Source organism: Mastomys coucha, unplaced genomic scaffold (assembly GCF_008632895.1).
Source record: "Mastomys coucha isolate ucsf_1 unplaced genomic scaffold, UCSF_Mcou_1 pScaffold5, whole genome shotgun sequence".
Taxonomy (NCBI): Eukaryota; Metazoa; Chordata; class Mammalia; order Rodentia; family Muridae; genus Mastomys; species Mastomys coucha.
In genome coordinates this window covers 74,660,629-74,676,200 of record NW_022196911.1, presented here as the reverse complement: position 1 = coordinate 74,676,200, position 15,572 = coordinate 74,660,629, and the positions used below count along the sequence as shown (strand labels likewise).

At 50.5% G+C, this 15,572-nt stretch overlaps 1 protein-coding gene across 2 annotated transcripts in view; it reads right to left on the bottom strand.

Annotated features, from left to right (window-relative positions):
- Positions 1 to 1,943: 1,943 nt before the first annotated feature.
- The window catches only part of Nos2 (nitric oxide synthase 2), a 42,488-nt gene continuing 28,859 nt past the window's right edge, over positions 1,944 to 15,572 (bottom strand). For both annotated transcript variants that reach the window (XM_031351053.1, XM_031351054.1), the window contains 13 exons: positions 15,468 to 15,572; positions 13,884 to 13,933; positions 13,392 to 13,566; positions 12,540 to 12,672; positions 12,086 to 12,164; positions 11,780 to 11,961; positions 10,695 to 10,858; positions 8,989 to 9,196; positions 7,042 to 7,129; positions 6,542 to 6,663; positions 5,279 to 5,427; positions 4,321 to 4,515; positions 1,944 to 2,181 (listed from right to left, as the gene is read on the bottom strand). In XM_031351053.1, the coding sequence (XP_031206913.1) occupies positions 2,083 to 2,181; positions 4,321 to 4,515; positions 5,279 to 5,427; positions 6,542 to 6,663; positions 7,042 to 7,129; positions 8,989 to 9,196; positions 10,695 to 10,858; positions 11,780 to 11,961; positions 12,086 to 12,164; positions 12,540 to 12,672; positions 13,392 to 13,566; positions 13,884 to 13,933; positions 15,468 to 15,572 (1,749 nt within the window). In that variant the 3' untranslated portion in view covers positions 1,944 to 2,082. The remainder of the gene's footprint in view (positions 2,182 to 4,320; positions 4,516 to 5,278; positions 5,428 to 6,541; positions 6,664 to 7,041; positions 7,130 to 8,988; positions 9,197 to 10,694; positions 10,859 to 11,779; positions 11,962 to 12,085; positions 12,165 to 12,539; positions 12,673 to 13,391; positions 13,567 to 13,883; positions 13,934 to 15,467) is intronic.

Below are 15,572 nucleotides of genomic sequence, written 5' to 3'. Positions count from 1 at the left end.
TGATGTAAGTATGTGTATGTGGTATGTATGTATGTATGTATGTATGTGTGGGTATGGTGTGTATGTGTAGTATCTGTGTGTGCATGTGTGTGTGGTCATGTCTCCATGCATACAAGTGAATGGAAGTGTGTATGGAGGTCATAGGCCAATTCTTCTTTTTTTTTTTTTTAAGATTTTATTAAAGACAGGTTTATTGGGAAGCTGCTCTCAGGAGAGTTCACTGATCCCAAGGATTGGGGCCAGGAAAGTTGCCATGGAGGGGCGGGGGAGGGAGAGAGAGAGAAAGGGAGATGAAGAAAAAGAATCTTTCTTTGTTTTCAAGACAGGGTTTCTCTGTGTAGTCCTGGCCGCCCTGAAACACCTTCTGTAGATCAGGCTGACCTCGGACTCGGAGATCTGCCTGCTTCTGCTTCCTGAAAGCTGGGATTAAAGGCATGTGTCACCACCACCTCGCCTGAGTGTCTTCCCTAATCTCTGTCCACCTTATCTTTTGAGACAGGGTCTCTTATTGAACCCAACACTCACTGATTGACTTGGCTGGTGGCCAGTGAGCTCCAGGGGTCTGTCTGTCTTTACCTGGGATGACAGACACACACCAGCACAGCTAGCCTTGTTTATGTGGGTGCTGGGAACCCAAATACAGAACAAGCACTTTACCATGAACTGAGCCATCTCCCCAGCCCCCCCAGACTCCAGTCTGTATTTTAATAAGATTCCCCGGACGACTGAGGGCACCTGAGCATGTGGGAAACCGTGGCCAAAGTGACTGGACGGGCCACTCTGTTCAGATGCATTACTGCCAGGGGCAGGGGTTTCCATGGGCAATGCAAGACTGTTGCCTCTTCTGCTCTATCTGATGGAGCTGTGGAAGGGAAGCAGGAGCTAGCTTGCCCTGGCGCAGGACAGAGACCAGCAGTGAGGTTGTCCAGTAAGGAGCTGTACTGGCTGGTGCAACCAGGAGCTCATGACCTCCACAGCAGGTAAGGATGGTATCGCCTCTCACAGCAAGGTGTCACGTGCAGAGAACTAAACCTGTCCTGCCCAGGTACCAGATCACAACTGGCTGAACTCTCATCAAACAGGGCATGGAGCACAACCAACACTTTCTCTCCTTTCCAGATGGTTCTCAAAGTCACTATGTAGTTGTATTTGAGGTCTATGATCTTAGACTTCAGATCCTCCAGCCTCCACCTCTGAAGTGCAGGGATTACAAGTGTGTGCCACTATGCCTGTGGTTCTGCGGTGCAGGAGATCAAACTCAGAGCTTTGTGTATGCTAGGCACACACACTCCGCCAACTGAGCTACATCTTCAGTGCCCAAACGCATCATTTTCTAAGATAGGGTGAGGGTTGAGGTCTTCAGGCAATTCTGGCTCTCCTGAAGAACCCCGCGTCTCACCACACCCTGCAAGAAGGTGCCTTGCGTGTGAAGCACAGCTCCAGCCCCTGATCTGGGCCACCTTGCTGTGACCATGGCTGCAGGCAAACACAGACTTCATCTACTGTCCCCTGGGGATCTGGCTAGTGTACTCCCTTGTGGGAGCATCATTGTCCAGACTGGAACCCACCAATCCCAACCCCATATGACTGGAGAACGCTTTGCTATGAAACTTGATCAGACACTCAGAGTGATTAAAATAAAATGTATTTTTATACAAATATTTCATCAAGGAATTATACAGGGGAGGCCCAAGCCATCTTTAGGAGTAGACAAAAGTATCTGTTTTCTTAAATACATAAGTATAAATATCTGTACATAGTGCAGCTAAATATTAGAGCGGTGGCATGGCGCCCCCTGGTGGTCATCCAAAGTGCTTCAGTCAGGAGGTTAATTTTTCTCTGCTCTCATCTCCAAGGAAGAGTGAGAGGCAAAGGAGAGAAGAGAAGAGGGGTGGGGCATGGAGAAGTGGGGAGGGAGGGAGGAGAAGAGAGAGATTCAGTAGTCCACAATAGTACAATACTACTTGATAGGGTGGGGGAGGGGGAATGACATGAGGGGCTGGGGGGGGTGTTGTATTTCTCTGTTTCCCCAAGCCCCTCATCATTTTACTCAGTACCAGAAGCTGGAATTCCTCTGGGCTGTCAGAGCCTCGTGCCTTTGGACTCCTCCAAGGCGGTGCCCTTTTTCGTCCCATAGGAAAAGACCGCACCAAAGATATCTTCATGATAGCGTTTCTGGCTCTGTGAGAGGAAACAGAGGTCACAGTGTCACCCTGCTGGCCCAGCCACCTCTCAATTATCATGTCTAGGCTGGGACAAAACCCTGGAGCTGCCACAGCTTCCTGGTGACACAGGCGCTCGCTAGCCCCCTTGCCTGAATTGCTGCCATTATGCCCGGGCTTGGTTTACCCTCTGCCTTGTGTGTGGCCCACCTCAGCCTTTTCCCAGTCTTCATGGATAGATGGCAGCCCCACCACCTGCCTAGTGCTCATCCCACATCTGATGTGAGCTTTGAGGTCAGCATGTGCAGGGTAGGCTGTGTGCGCCTCCCTTTTTCCAGGCCTTGAAATCAGCAGCAGGCTGAGGGCTCTGAGAGAAATCTTACAGTAAAGACACCTGTTGCTCTTTGTGGACCTGGACATATGTACCAAGTAATCTGGCCTTGAATCTTTTTTCCCTTGGTACTAGAAATCAAATTGGGGCCTTTTATATACTAGGCTAGGCAAGGCTTGACCTATACCCCTGGCACTCATTTTCTCTTTTAAATTAAAGTAAATAAATAATAAAAAAAAAGGATTGTATTTCCTGTCTCTGTCTTCTGAGTGCTAGAATTTAGAATTAAAGGTGTGCATGTGCCGCCGTGTCTGGATACAATTTTATTTTCATGTGCGTGCATGTGTGCATGTGCATGTGTGTGTGTATGTGTGTTTGTGTGTATGTGCATGTGTATGTGTGCGTGTGCATGTGTGTGTACACATGTACATGAGTGCTGTACCCTGAGAGGCTAGAAGAGGGTCCCCTGGAGCTGAAGTTACAGGTCTGTCCTCTGCATTTCTGCAGCCCTAGGTGGCCCATACTGACTTGAACTCACCACTCTCCTGCCTCAGCTTCCCCAAAGCCTTAGGACTGACAGGTGTGCACTGCCTCTGCCCCACCTGCTCCTCACAGCCCATTGTTAAAGATGTCAAACATCCATGAACACATCTGGCAGGCACAGAACACATTTTGAGAAGCACCCATGATTCCCTTGCTGGTCATTACAGGTGTCGGAATAGTCTGCATCCCAGGACCTTTGAGCATACCGCTGCCCGGCAGAATAGTCTGGACCTCTGTCTCCAGTGTGCGAAAGGTTTCTTCCTTATCTTCTTCAGGCATTTTTCTCAGATGTCACCTCCCAGTGTCCCTTTCTCCAAACCTCTTCATTAAACCACAAACACCCCAGCTCTGAGCTTAATTCTTCCCCAAAGCAGTGCACATCCTATGTGCTTGATTTAATCCACTCTGCCAGAATGTAAACTCCGTTTAGGTAGGCCTTTTGCTTTTGTAATTTTGACACAGGATCTCATGTATAGCTCACACCAACCAGATTTTGACTGACTATGAAACCAAGGGACAACCTTGAATTCCTGACCCTTGGGCCTCCACTCCCCCAGGAAGTGCTTCGTAATCTATCATGATACTGACAAGTTTTTCCACCTGTTTTGTTAACTGCTTTTTACCTCTGACACATAGTAGGTGCTTGATATAAAGGTGGAGCATAACTATGAGACTTAAAGGCAGGTTTAGGGACCAGAGAGACAGAGAGAGGGAAAAGGAGAGAGAAGCCATGTGCCTGGGCTCTCACATTCACTGTTGGGACACCAGGGCCCCTTCCATCTGCAAAATGATGTAGAAGTCATTCATCCCTCATAAAGCCCTTAGAAGGGGCAGAAAGAAAGGTCACGGGACAATCATTGGTGAGCACCTGGCACAAGTCAGGCCCTGCTACCAAGAGTCCTTCCTGTGAGAGATGAGGGCACCCAGCCAGCAGCCTATTGTAAATAAGTGTGTGTTCCCCATAGCCAGTGGGAGACAGGCCTCCACAGCTCTGCTCTGCTCTATGGGCGTTTATGTAGGAGTGTGGGGAGCAGAGACTGCTGCTTTCGACTCACGGATAGAGAAATGGGACACACTGGCCTGATCTCTCAGCTAGCTGGCAACTACTGTGGCAAGGAAAGACCAGGCTCCAGGAGCCCAGGCAGCCCCAGGTTTCTGCAGTGGTGCAGAGGGTCTCAGGACACTCCCCTCCCCCGCCCCCAAGGTCTGCTGCTCTGGTCCTGGTTCCACAGGCATGTGACCTTGGTCACTTCCCTCTGGAGGGTCCCACCCCAGCTCCCATACCTTGAGCTGGAAGAAATAGTCCTCCACCTGCTCCTCGTTCAAGTTCAGCTTGATGGCCACCAGCTTCTTCAAAGTGGTAGCCACATCCCGAGCCATGCGCACATCTCCACAAACGTAGAGGTGGCCCTGCTCCCCGTGGAGCACGCTGAGTACCTCATTGGCCAGCTGCTTCTGCAGGATGTCTTGAACGTAGACCTAAAAGCAGAGGACATGGTGGGACCGGCCCTGGATGCTGATGTCACTGTGGTCAGGCACATTGGCCGTGGGGAGGGGAAGAGGGCCATTGAGGGCTTCAGTCAGGACCTCAGCTCAGGATACACAAGCATCCTGTTCTCATGGCCAATGGAGCTTCCCTGAGCTCACCACACTTCAGAGACATCAAGCTTATAGCTCTGCTCAGGGCTCTGAGATCTGCCTGCCTACACCCGGAAAGAGGAGGCTTCCCAGTATGCATCAGTCCCACCTCTGATTTGTGGCTCGGGCATAGGCTCCTAGGCTCCGCACTTATAAAGAAGGTCCCGCAGTCGGTCGGGAGTCCATTTGTTTGTTTTTGATTTTTGTTTTTTTCATATAAGATGACCAGTGGTCCAGCCATAGGATACAAAGGGAGTCTTCAGGGAATGTTTACATGGTTCTGAACGGAGAGCCTATATACACTGTTCATGCCCCCAGAGCAGAGTGCCAACCTGAGGGCCCTGGTGGGATCAGCTCCACCTTTCAGTCTTGCTGACCTAAGCATAAAGCCAGTCTGGCACAGCCCCTTGTCCCAGAGATGCTGGACACCTGCAGGTGACTGCCATGTGGAGATTAAACTACAGTGAGCTTGATCTTATCATAGTGCTCTTCATCTCTCCCTGACACTGTGCAGCTGCTTTCACTGTAGACTTGGAGAGGAAGGGCTGCATAGCCTGGGCAGTGACCATCACACACGTTCTGCCAGCTGCCAGCTTGCACTTACCTTGGGTTTGCCGGGCAGCCGGGAGTAGCCTGTGTGCACCTGGTACAGCACCCCCTTGCGGACCATCTCCTGCATTTCTTCCTGATAGAGGTGGTCCTCCTCCGGGTGCCTGCACCCAAACACCAAGGTCATGCGTCCTCCTTTGAGCCCTTGAAGACCCAAAAAGCTGCAGTTAGCACAATGGCCACTAGAGGGCAACCCGTGACCACCAGGTGCCCAATGGGTAGGTTTCTGATCTGGCATTATCCCCCGTTTTAGAGCTAATGGAGGCACTCTTAAAAAAAAACATGGTTCAGGGGAAAAAAAAGGTTCAGTATCAGTTCTGATTTTGCCCACATATTACTCTTTTCTTTGACATACTGGATTTAAATTTTACTTCTTCCCTTAAAAATATTATTACAGCCAGTTCTTGGGGATTAGGAGCAGGAGGATTGATTCCTGCAAATTCGAGGACAGCCTTGTTTACATAGGGAATTTTCAGTCCAGCCAGGGCTACAATAGCAAGACCTTGTCTCAAATACATATAGGTGTGTGTGTGTGTGTGTGTGTGTGTGTAACATGCTAAGGACTTTCTTTTAGTGAAATATCAGAAACTTGTGGCCTTCTTTTGTGAAAATCATCTCTGACCCAGCTGCTGCATCAGATACAGGTGCAGAGGCCTCAGGCATCCGGGTTATCCCAGCAACCTCCTGCTGCTATTGGCTCTGCTGGACTTCATGTTCAGGGTCTTGAAGGTCAAACATTGCTAAGGGCTCCTTCCAGAAAAACCTCATCAGGATTCTGGATGGAGCTGTCCATCCTTCTCAGCTGTTTCTCAAATGAGAAGAAAATGTCATCTTCTAAAATCTGTTACTCCCATTCCCCCTTAACTCTGGGGACCTCTACACAGGCTTATTACTCTCTATGTTATTTAATGGATGATCCAACAATGAGGCAAGCATTTAAAACCCAGCAAAACGGGCTGATGAGATGGCTCAGCTGCGAGAGGTGCTTGCCATCGGGCCTGACAAGCTGAATTTGATTCCTGGAAGAAGTGAAGCAAGTTGACCTCTGACCTCCACATGCGCACCAGGACACATAACACTCCTCTAGATACATTAAAACTTAACAAGGAAACAAGGAGACGTGGAGTATGGGCAGGGCACAAACACTCCCACATCTCTGTACCTAATTATGGGATATGGTGTAGTAATTTGAGGTGCCTGTGTAATGATCAGATCAGTCACAGTGACAGGCATACTCCCTTCCTATGGAGAGCTATACCTCTGTGCTGGGAGTCATGAAGTCGCTGCAGCCAGAAACTTCGGAAGGGGGCAATGCCCGTACCAGGCCCAATGAGGATACAAGGCTGGGAGGGGTCTTCAGGGAGCTGGAAGCCACTGACACTGCAGGGAGACAGAGAAAGACCCTGGTCTTCAGGTATTCCCAAGCCAGAAGCACATGCAGGATAGGGCTGGGGATCTGGGTGCCTGGCGGGGATGGAGGGAAACACTGATTCCCAGGCCCTGTGTACAGCTTCATCTTCCCGGCCCAGGCACAGCTTCTCCCCACACTGGGCCAGACTCATTGGATCCCACCACAAGCATCACCGTATCCTTGTCATGGACTCCACTATACCTTGTAGCCAGATGGCAAAATAAGGAGACAAAGAATTACGCCTAAACCTTTATGGGCCGAGAGGAGACTCAGTCTTAGACCCTTCCCTTGGCATTGCAGAAGCCCCAGGGGCCAGGGGCTCCAAAGGGCCCTGAGTGGGTACTTACCTTCGCACAAAGCAGGGCACTGGGTCCTGGGGCTTCAGGTTACTGATCCAAGTGCTGCAGACACCATGGTGCAGGGGACCCTGACCATCTGCAAAGATAACACAGGCCTGACTAACAAGCCTCGTGGCCTTCATGCAACCCAGCTGGGTGTTCTTCCTACAGTGTCAAGCCCTGTTGGGTGATTGGTTCCTGAATGAGGAGTTGCCTTCTTTCCCAGCTGTCTACACGGATCAGGGAAAGCAGAAAGGGACCTGGTGAACAACTGCCCCTTTTCCATTGTAGAAACTGAGTCACGGAGAAGAAAACGGAGCGGGTGACTAAAGTCATGGTGGACTCAGCTTCGTGCTCAGGTTCCTCAGTCTTAAGCTAGAACACCTCCCAAGTGTTTGTCTAGAGACCCTCCCAGCACCCTCTCCCACCAAGGCTCTGCCCACAGCAGTGTGAAGTGATCCCCAGGGCTGGCTATTGCTGAGTGTCCTCATGAAGGAGGCCTTTGCCAATAGGAACTCTGGGTGAGGGATGGTCTTCCACTGCCTCTGTATGTTCTGGCATCTCAGCCTTCCCCAGAAGCCTTTCCTGGGCTTTTGGGTACCCCAGTTTCCTCTAGGTTACATTCACTGCCCCATGGCCTGACACATAAGGGAGGCCTTTGGCAACTGGAATAGTTCTTTGGTTCTGTTCTGCATTAACCAGTCTTGTCAGGGCTCACCCGCATCTCCTCTCTCATTCAATGGTGAGGTATGCTCCCTGAGGACAGACAGACATAGGCTCTGTCCAGTATTTACAAATTGTGCTCTTTGCCAAGGAGAGAATCTCAGAGATGTGGACTCTTCCCAGCCCTTCCAGCTCAAATGAGTTCAGTTACAGCGGTTAGAACAGGGAGGTCCATCCAGTGGAGGATCCAAGCCTAGAACATTGGACTTCCTAGTCTATGGCAGCTTCACACACACCCCACTCCCTCCCTTGTGATACCTGGGACTTCTGGGCACCCACACAGACACATGTCCAAGTATATTCATGCCCAAACTCTTTTTGACCTTCTGGCTACTCTGTGAGGGCAGGGCCTGTCTGCAGTTTCCCCACCCACTGTGGCCCCTAGCATAGAGGTGAGACACGGCCATCACAGAATGAGAACACTGAGGGAATGAGAAATTGAGAAAAAAGCTCCCTGCATCCAGCTGCATCATTAGGATGACTGGAAATAACTGGGTTCCCTACGCATGCATTCAAGGCTTTTCACGTCTGAGCCTATTCAACAGTCAGAGACTGTAACAATGGTCCAGTTCTTAGCTTCAGCAGTTAAACTCCCTGAATTTTGAGTCTCTAGTTAATGACAGTGTCTCTGAACAAGTGGGTTAACCTCTCCATGACTCTTTTCCTGCCTTGTAAAAATACACATAAAAGCCATCTCCCACAGGTCTGGATGGTGAACAGAGGAGTGAGCTTCATGCCTGCTTTGTGTTACTGTGCCCTACAGAGCATCTCACATCACTGACAACTCTGGCAGGTGGCTGTCACTGCAGCATGTAGCTGACAAAGCCCCAAGGTGTTGAACACCTGCTGGGGTGACCAGTCTCGGCCACCAACTTGATACACCTGGGAAGAAGGACCTTCAATTGAAGACCTGTCATCAGATCAGCCGCCGGGCATGTCTGTGGGCTGCTTTCTTAACTGCTAATTGATGAAGAAGAGTCTAGCCCACTGTAAGCAGTGCTGATCCTGAGCAGCTGGTCTTGAGCTGAGCAAGCCAGAGGGAACAAGCCAATAAGCAATGTTCCTGCCTTGGCTTCCCCTGGTGAGTGTTGTAAACTGTAAGTTAAAGCCCTAAATTGGATCTTCCCCTAAAGTGGTGGCAGTCATAGTGTTGGTCACAGAAACAGAAAGTAATCGAGGATGGCTGCCCCTAGAAGGACAGGTGCAGATGACACTGGAGTCTGCCTTTCTCACCTCGGGTGCGGTAGGTGACCACAGCCACAGTGAGGTGAACCTCCGAGGGGGTGTGGTCCTGGGAGGAGCTGATGGAGTAGTATCGGGGCTTCAGGATAGGGAGCTGCGAAAGTAGGAAGGCAGCAGGCACGCGCAATGATGGGAACTCTTCCAGCACCTCCAGGAATGTGGGGCTGTTGCTGAACTTCCAATCGTTGTACTCTGAGGGCTGAAAGACAAGGGCGGTGTGAGGGATTGGGAGACCTACTGCGCGCGCGCGCACGCGCACGCGCGCGCATGTGTGTGTGTGTGTGTGTGTGTGTGTGTGTGTGTAGAAGCTGCCCCACCCAGTATCCATTTGTTCCCTCAACAAACATGGCCAAGAACTGGCGCTGTCCAGGGTGCTGAGCCTACTCTGTTGGATGAAATGCAAGGACCTGGGGCAGCTAGTAGCGTTTCTCAATTGTGCCTAGAACTCTACTATGGGTAGGATTAAGATGACAGTGAGACAGGATTGCAACCCTAGCTACTTAGAAGGCTGAGGCAGGAGGATTGCAAGTTTAAGGCCAACAGGGGTTATAGATCGAATTGAGAGCTAGCTTGGCTAACTTAATGGGACCCTGCCTCAGAATAAAAAGAAAGAGAAGAGATAGGAGTTTGTCTCAGTGGTAGAGCCTTGCAAGTGTGAAGGTCTGAGAGAAAATGCTAGTACCCACAAAACAAAGACCAAAACCAAAACACAAAAACCTCCCTAACACCAGCAACTCATGGGCAGGGCTCCATGCCCTCTTTCTTTGGGGAAGATGTAGAGACATGGTCTTGTTACATATCCCAGATTGGCCTTGAACTCATTGTTGGCCTAGATTGGTCTCTAACTCACTATCCTCCTGCCTCAGCCTCCTGCATGCTTGGATCACAGGCATGCACCACCCTACCCGGCTGGGCTAATTTCTTTATTAATTATACTATAACTCGGAACCAATTGGATCAAGTCAGAACCAGACGTCCCTCCTAGCTTAATCCTAGTCCTAGTGGAGTGAGGCTAATGCAGACATTCACATAGGATTGTTGAGACAATGACAATGTGTCCCATGACTTGGTGTCAAGTGCCTCTTACAAAGACACTGACTTGGAAGTTGCGAATGACTTAATGCATCACCCCCACTAACTCCTCAACTCAGTTCCCCACCTACCAATACACCCATTTACTGACTAAGTTTGTTCCACATATGGGAAGACGAGGGCTGTCCACAGAGGCTGCCCCTCTAGTCAGATTCCAAGGAAGTGCACTTTGGCTATTATCCTTCATGGTGAACCTGACTGGATTTCAGATAGGCTGGGACTTTAGACGGACACCGGTGTCCACCTTTCCTGCTTCCTCACTCCAGAAGCAATGTGACCTGCCACTCATGACACCCTACAATGATGGACTGGACCCTCTGAACCAAAATGAACCCTCCTTCCCTTACGTCCCTTCTATCATGCATTTAGCCACAGAAATGGGACACGTAGTGAATTCAGGTTCAGCATACTGACTCCCAGAGAGACTCATTCACTCAATAATGCTGTGTACTAGAGATGGGGCAGCAGACAATGTCTAGCCCTCACCAGACATGGACAAGGCACACCTAGGAACTCAGGAAGATGGTCTCAGAGGTTGAACTCAGCTCTGGGCACTGTTCCCTCCACTGAAATGCCCCTGCCTCATCCACCAGCCAGACCCTCACCTGACACAAGGCCTCCAACCTCTGTCTGTCAGCTTCTTCCGTGGCAAAGCGGGCCAGCTTGTGGAGCTGCAGCTGGGTGGGAGGGGTTGTGATGTCCAGGAAGTAGGTGAGGGCTTGGCTCAGTGAGCAGGGGGGCAGCCTCTTGTCTTTGACCCAGTAGCTGCCTGAATGGAAGAAAGAAAGGTGTCAGGGTGGGGAAAGGCCTGCTTGGGTCTCTCAGACGATGGCTATCCTCCACCTGAAAGGGAGGGATGACTCTGACATCTTGGCTCCAGAAAGAGCAAAGATCAGGAGCTGGTACTGAGACAGGGCTGCCAGGCTAGACTGAAAACTGCCCCCAAGTGAGCAACCATATTGACTTTGTCCTGACAGAATAAGCATATCTTTCTGTGGTCCATACTTGACACTCCCAGGTAGAGCTCAAACTTAGTGACTAAGTCCACTGGATGTACACCCTAGATGCTGGCTGCTCTTTTAAAGAGAGGTTTATGGATACATTCTACTGGGATATTGAAGCAAGAGGCTCTGGGTGGACAGATCAACTTAAACTGAGGTGGCTGGGCTTTAGGAGTCCCAAGAGACAGCATGTGGAGAGCCACAGCATGACCCAGGTGCAAACTCGGCTCCCACTTCCCAGCCGAGTGTCCGAATCCTGTGACCTCCAGCTGCTTCCTTGAGAAACAGATATGACACAGTCGGTGCTGGCATTGGCAATGAGTAAAAACCACATTTGGGAAGTCGCTGGCACAGTGCCCATTCCCTGGGCATGTTTAGTCTCCACTCCCCTCACTTCCTTCCAGAGACAAGGACTTTATTATTAATGCATCCTCATCTGGACCACATCTGTATTCTTAGAGCCAAGTCTCTTGTCTCTAAGTTTCAGGCTGACTCCCTTTCTCCTGGATGATGGTGGACACAGCCAGGTTTTGCTTCTCCAATGCCTCCTCCAAGGCTAGGGGGTAGGCACTACTACCAGTGAAGGCCAGAAAGCATCTCTCATGAGCTGGGGTGGGAGTAGATCAGGACAGACCCAGTCCTGAGGGATGAGACTGAGGGAAGCAGAGGTTTGGGCCCCAAGAACTCACCGCTCTCATCCAGAACCTCCAGGCACACGGTTTGGTGTGGTGTAGGACAATCCACAACTCGCTCTAAGATTCCTTGCACCAGGGCGGTCTGGTTGCCTGGGAAGATCCCCAGGTGTTCCCCAGGCAGATAGCTGGGGCCTCGGCTGCCCTCGAAGGTGAGCTGAACAAGGAGGGTGGTACGGCTACAGGAGAAAAAGGAGTCATGGGTGACTGGCGGCTTCCCCAGAAAGATCCCCAGACCGACTCTCTGGTTCTTTGTGAACTCCAGAGCAATCTTGGGTACCAGCCATCCCTGCCCATCCTTACCTGGACTTCTCACTCTGCAGATTCTGCTGGGATTTCAGCCTCATGGTGAACACATTCTTGGCATGGATGCTGCCGAGGGCTGGGGAGACAGAGATGGTACAGAGCTCCTGTACTGTGCTGGGGGAAGCCTCGTATGCTGAGCTGGGTACTCCTGCATGCTCCCTTTGCCCTTGGTGGGCAGTTCATGTGTGCCACAGTGCCTGGCAGAGTTAACTCCACCACCCATCCACTGATGCTGGCTCCCCTGTGCTCACTACCACGCTCCCAGGGCTCGGGACCCACTCTCCCTCAGAGCCTGAAGCTCTGTACCAACAGGCTCTGTAGCCAGGGTGGCAGATGCCTAGCAGTTCCAGGTGACTGCCTTCATTCAGAAGGTATGGTAGATTCCTGGCTCAGGGCTCAGAGAGCCTCAGCTCAAGCAGGAAAGGCCAGTAGGGTGCAGGGAGGCTGTTACCTTTGTTGAGGTCTAAAGGCTCTGGGCTCTGGGTGAGCCTGTATTGCTGTGGCTCCCATGTTGTGTTGGAAGTGTAGCGTTTCGGGATCTGGATGTGATGTTTGCTTCTAACATCAAAGGTCTCACAGGCAGCCTGGAAAGTTAGGCAGAATGGCATTCGTCATCACCATCACCACCCTTCACCATGGGTCAAATACCGAATGGCTGTATCACAGAACACCCCAGCATGTCATCTGAAGGGGGCTGGAAGAACTCAGAGAATCCCAGGCTTGGTACACAGTGGTTATTGCTATTGCAATGGATAGTAAAACTGTCATTTTATATCTATCCCTTCCCACATATCGAGGGAGGTCTGGGGCTTCCCTATCCTGATAGAAAAGTTCATAGAGGAAACCCATGTCTTGGAACCAAGTCTGCGGGGCTTCCCATTGCTGTCCATTCATTTCTGTGTTAAGCTCCCTTTGCCAGCAGGGAGAAACCCAGAGAGTAAAGATTTGAGAAGATAAAATCAGGCCATGAGAGCTCAGCAATGTGTCCTGTGTCCCTTCCTCTGCAGAGCTGGAGGTCTGAAGAGAGACCTCACTACTACGAAGTCGCCAAGTCTATCAGTAGGAAGAACCCTGAAGACATAAGGTCAGGGAAGGGAGCTGATCAGCTACCGTCTCCCACCTGAAGCAACACACCTGAGTGACATTCTTCTTGATGGGGTGGCGGGGTTGGGGAAGCAGCTTTGACCTGAGATGTCAGGCCCATACCCCTGCCCTACACCTGGCAGAGGTCATGACACCCAGGACACCAGGCCCAGATGTGTTTGGCATGAACTCATTACAGCCTATCTGGCTGGAAACTGACCCGGAAGGTTTGCACTGCCCAGCTGCGGAAGGCATCCTCCTGCCCACTGAGTTCGTCCCCTTCTCCTGTTGGGGCAAGCTGAGAGGCTCCCAGGTGGGACAGTTTCTGGTCGATGTCATGAGCAAAGGCACAGAACTGAGGGTACATGCTGGAGCCAAGGCCAAACACGGCATACCTGCCAAGAGGACACACATGGAGAGTCAGGACGCCTGGCAGCAGTGCCCATGGTCTGCAAGGACAGACCCATGCCCACTGAGTCATACCATAGTCTGGCCTTCCTTGGTCATGTGACCAATGGACTCTAGGCCCGCAAACCTGCAAGAGGGACTTGGTTTCTGTGTTTTGATCCTCAACCCACTCAGAAGACAAACCTCAGACCAGAACTCTGTCTGCCCCTGGACACCTCTGAGAAGACCATCCTGTGCACACCCGGTTCCTTGGTTCAATCCCAGGCTGGGGCCCAGGAGGCAGAGATGTGGGAGAGTGCCTCACCTGAAGGTGTGGTTGAGTTCTCTCAGCATGAACAGAGATTTCTTCAGAGTCTACAAAAGACAAGGAACCAGAGTTCTCAGGCCAGGAGCTACAAAACCACTGCTTTCCTTTACTATGATGGTCTGTCTAAACACTGGCCACACTGAGCAGGCAAAGAATCCAGATCCTAGGGGGAAAGCCACTAGGCAAATCCAGATTGCCCCTCATTCCAGTTGAACCAGCTCACATGGGCCCTGCCCCTCAGTGGAAGACCCAGAAGCCCCTGGTGTCCCCACTTAGATCTGGAAGAACACAAGGTTCCTCAACAAGAATATGAACCTCGCTGCTTGCTTGGAGGTTGCTAGGAATAACAGATTCTCTGAAATAACTTTGGTTTTCCAGGAAACTGTCTCAGGCAGCGTGGGACCCATTACACTGGGAGGATGAGCCTTTTGTAATCTCTTCTCATGCACTTTCTTTTCGATGGCTTTTTCATCCTTCCAACGTTAGAGAGACAAACTCAGATTGGTGCTAACCAAGCCTTAACATCCCGCTCATACTTGTCTCTGCTCAAAGCACAAGGCTAAGCAGGCCTGTGTGGGGCCAGCTAGCCAAAATTCATATATTTGGCCCATTTTTCCATTTTAAGAATAATACAGTTTTTGTTTGTTTGTTAAGATATGTTTGTTAGTTTTATGTATGTGAGAATACTGTTGCTGTCCTCAGATACACCAGAAGAGGGCATCAGATCCCATTACAGATGGTTATGAGCCACCATATGGTTGCTGGGAATTGAATTCAGGACCTCTGGAAGAGTAGTCAGTGCTCTTAACCTCTAAGCCATCTCTCCAGCCCTAATACATTTTTTTTTTAAAAAAATATGAATTCTTTTTAAAGAAAGATTTATGTCAGAGAGTGCATCTATGCATAGAGTATGCGTGCTCAGGGAGGCCAGAAGACAATGTTGGATTCCCTGGAGCTGAAGTTACAGGAGACTGCGAGCCACCTGATGTGGGTGCAAGAACTGGACTGTGGTCCTTTGGAAGTGTCACAATCCATCTTACCTGCTGAGTCATCTCTCCAGCCCCTAAAGAGGAATCCTTGTTGAAGGGACATTTGAGTCAAGATTTCCTATGGAGTCCAGGCTGGGCCCAAATTTGTGATCCTCCTGCCTCTACTGCCAAGAGCTGGGATTACGAGTGCACATCAGTATGCCCAGTTAAATAATAAGAATTTTTTATTTTTATTTTTTAAAGTAAGTTGTGGCTGCAATGATGGCTCAGAAGGTGCCACCAAGCCTGGAAAACCGTAGGGACTCACATTACAGAAGGTAAGAACTGTCTCCTGCAAGATGTCCTCTAACCTCCACATGTGAGCTGTGGGGCACGCACACACACAAAATAAATGTAAATAAATAAATGTAACGAATCCCCTCAAATAACCTAAACACATATAAATAAGAGTGGGTCAATTCACAGGAAAGCTCTGTGTGCCATTGGGAAAATGGCATAAGAACCCAGAGTGTCATGTTGAGTCCTCCGGACCCTTTTCTTGGTCCTCCCAACCCCCTCTGCCCCCAAATGACCAGTGTCCCCAGCCACCCACCTGCCCATTGCTGGGACAGTCTCCATTCCCAAATGTGCTTGTCACCACCAGCAGTAGCTGCTCCTCTTCCAAGGCGCTTGCCTTATACTGGTCCATGCAGACAAC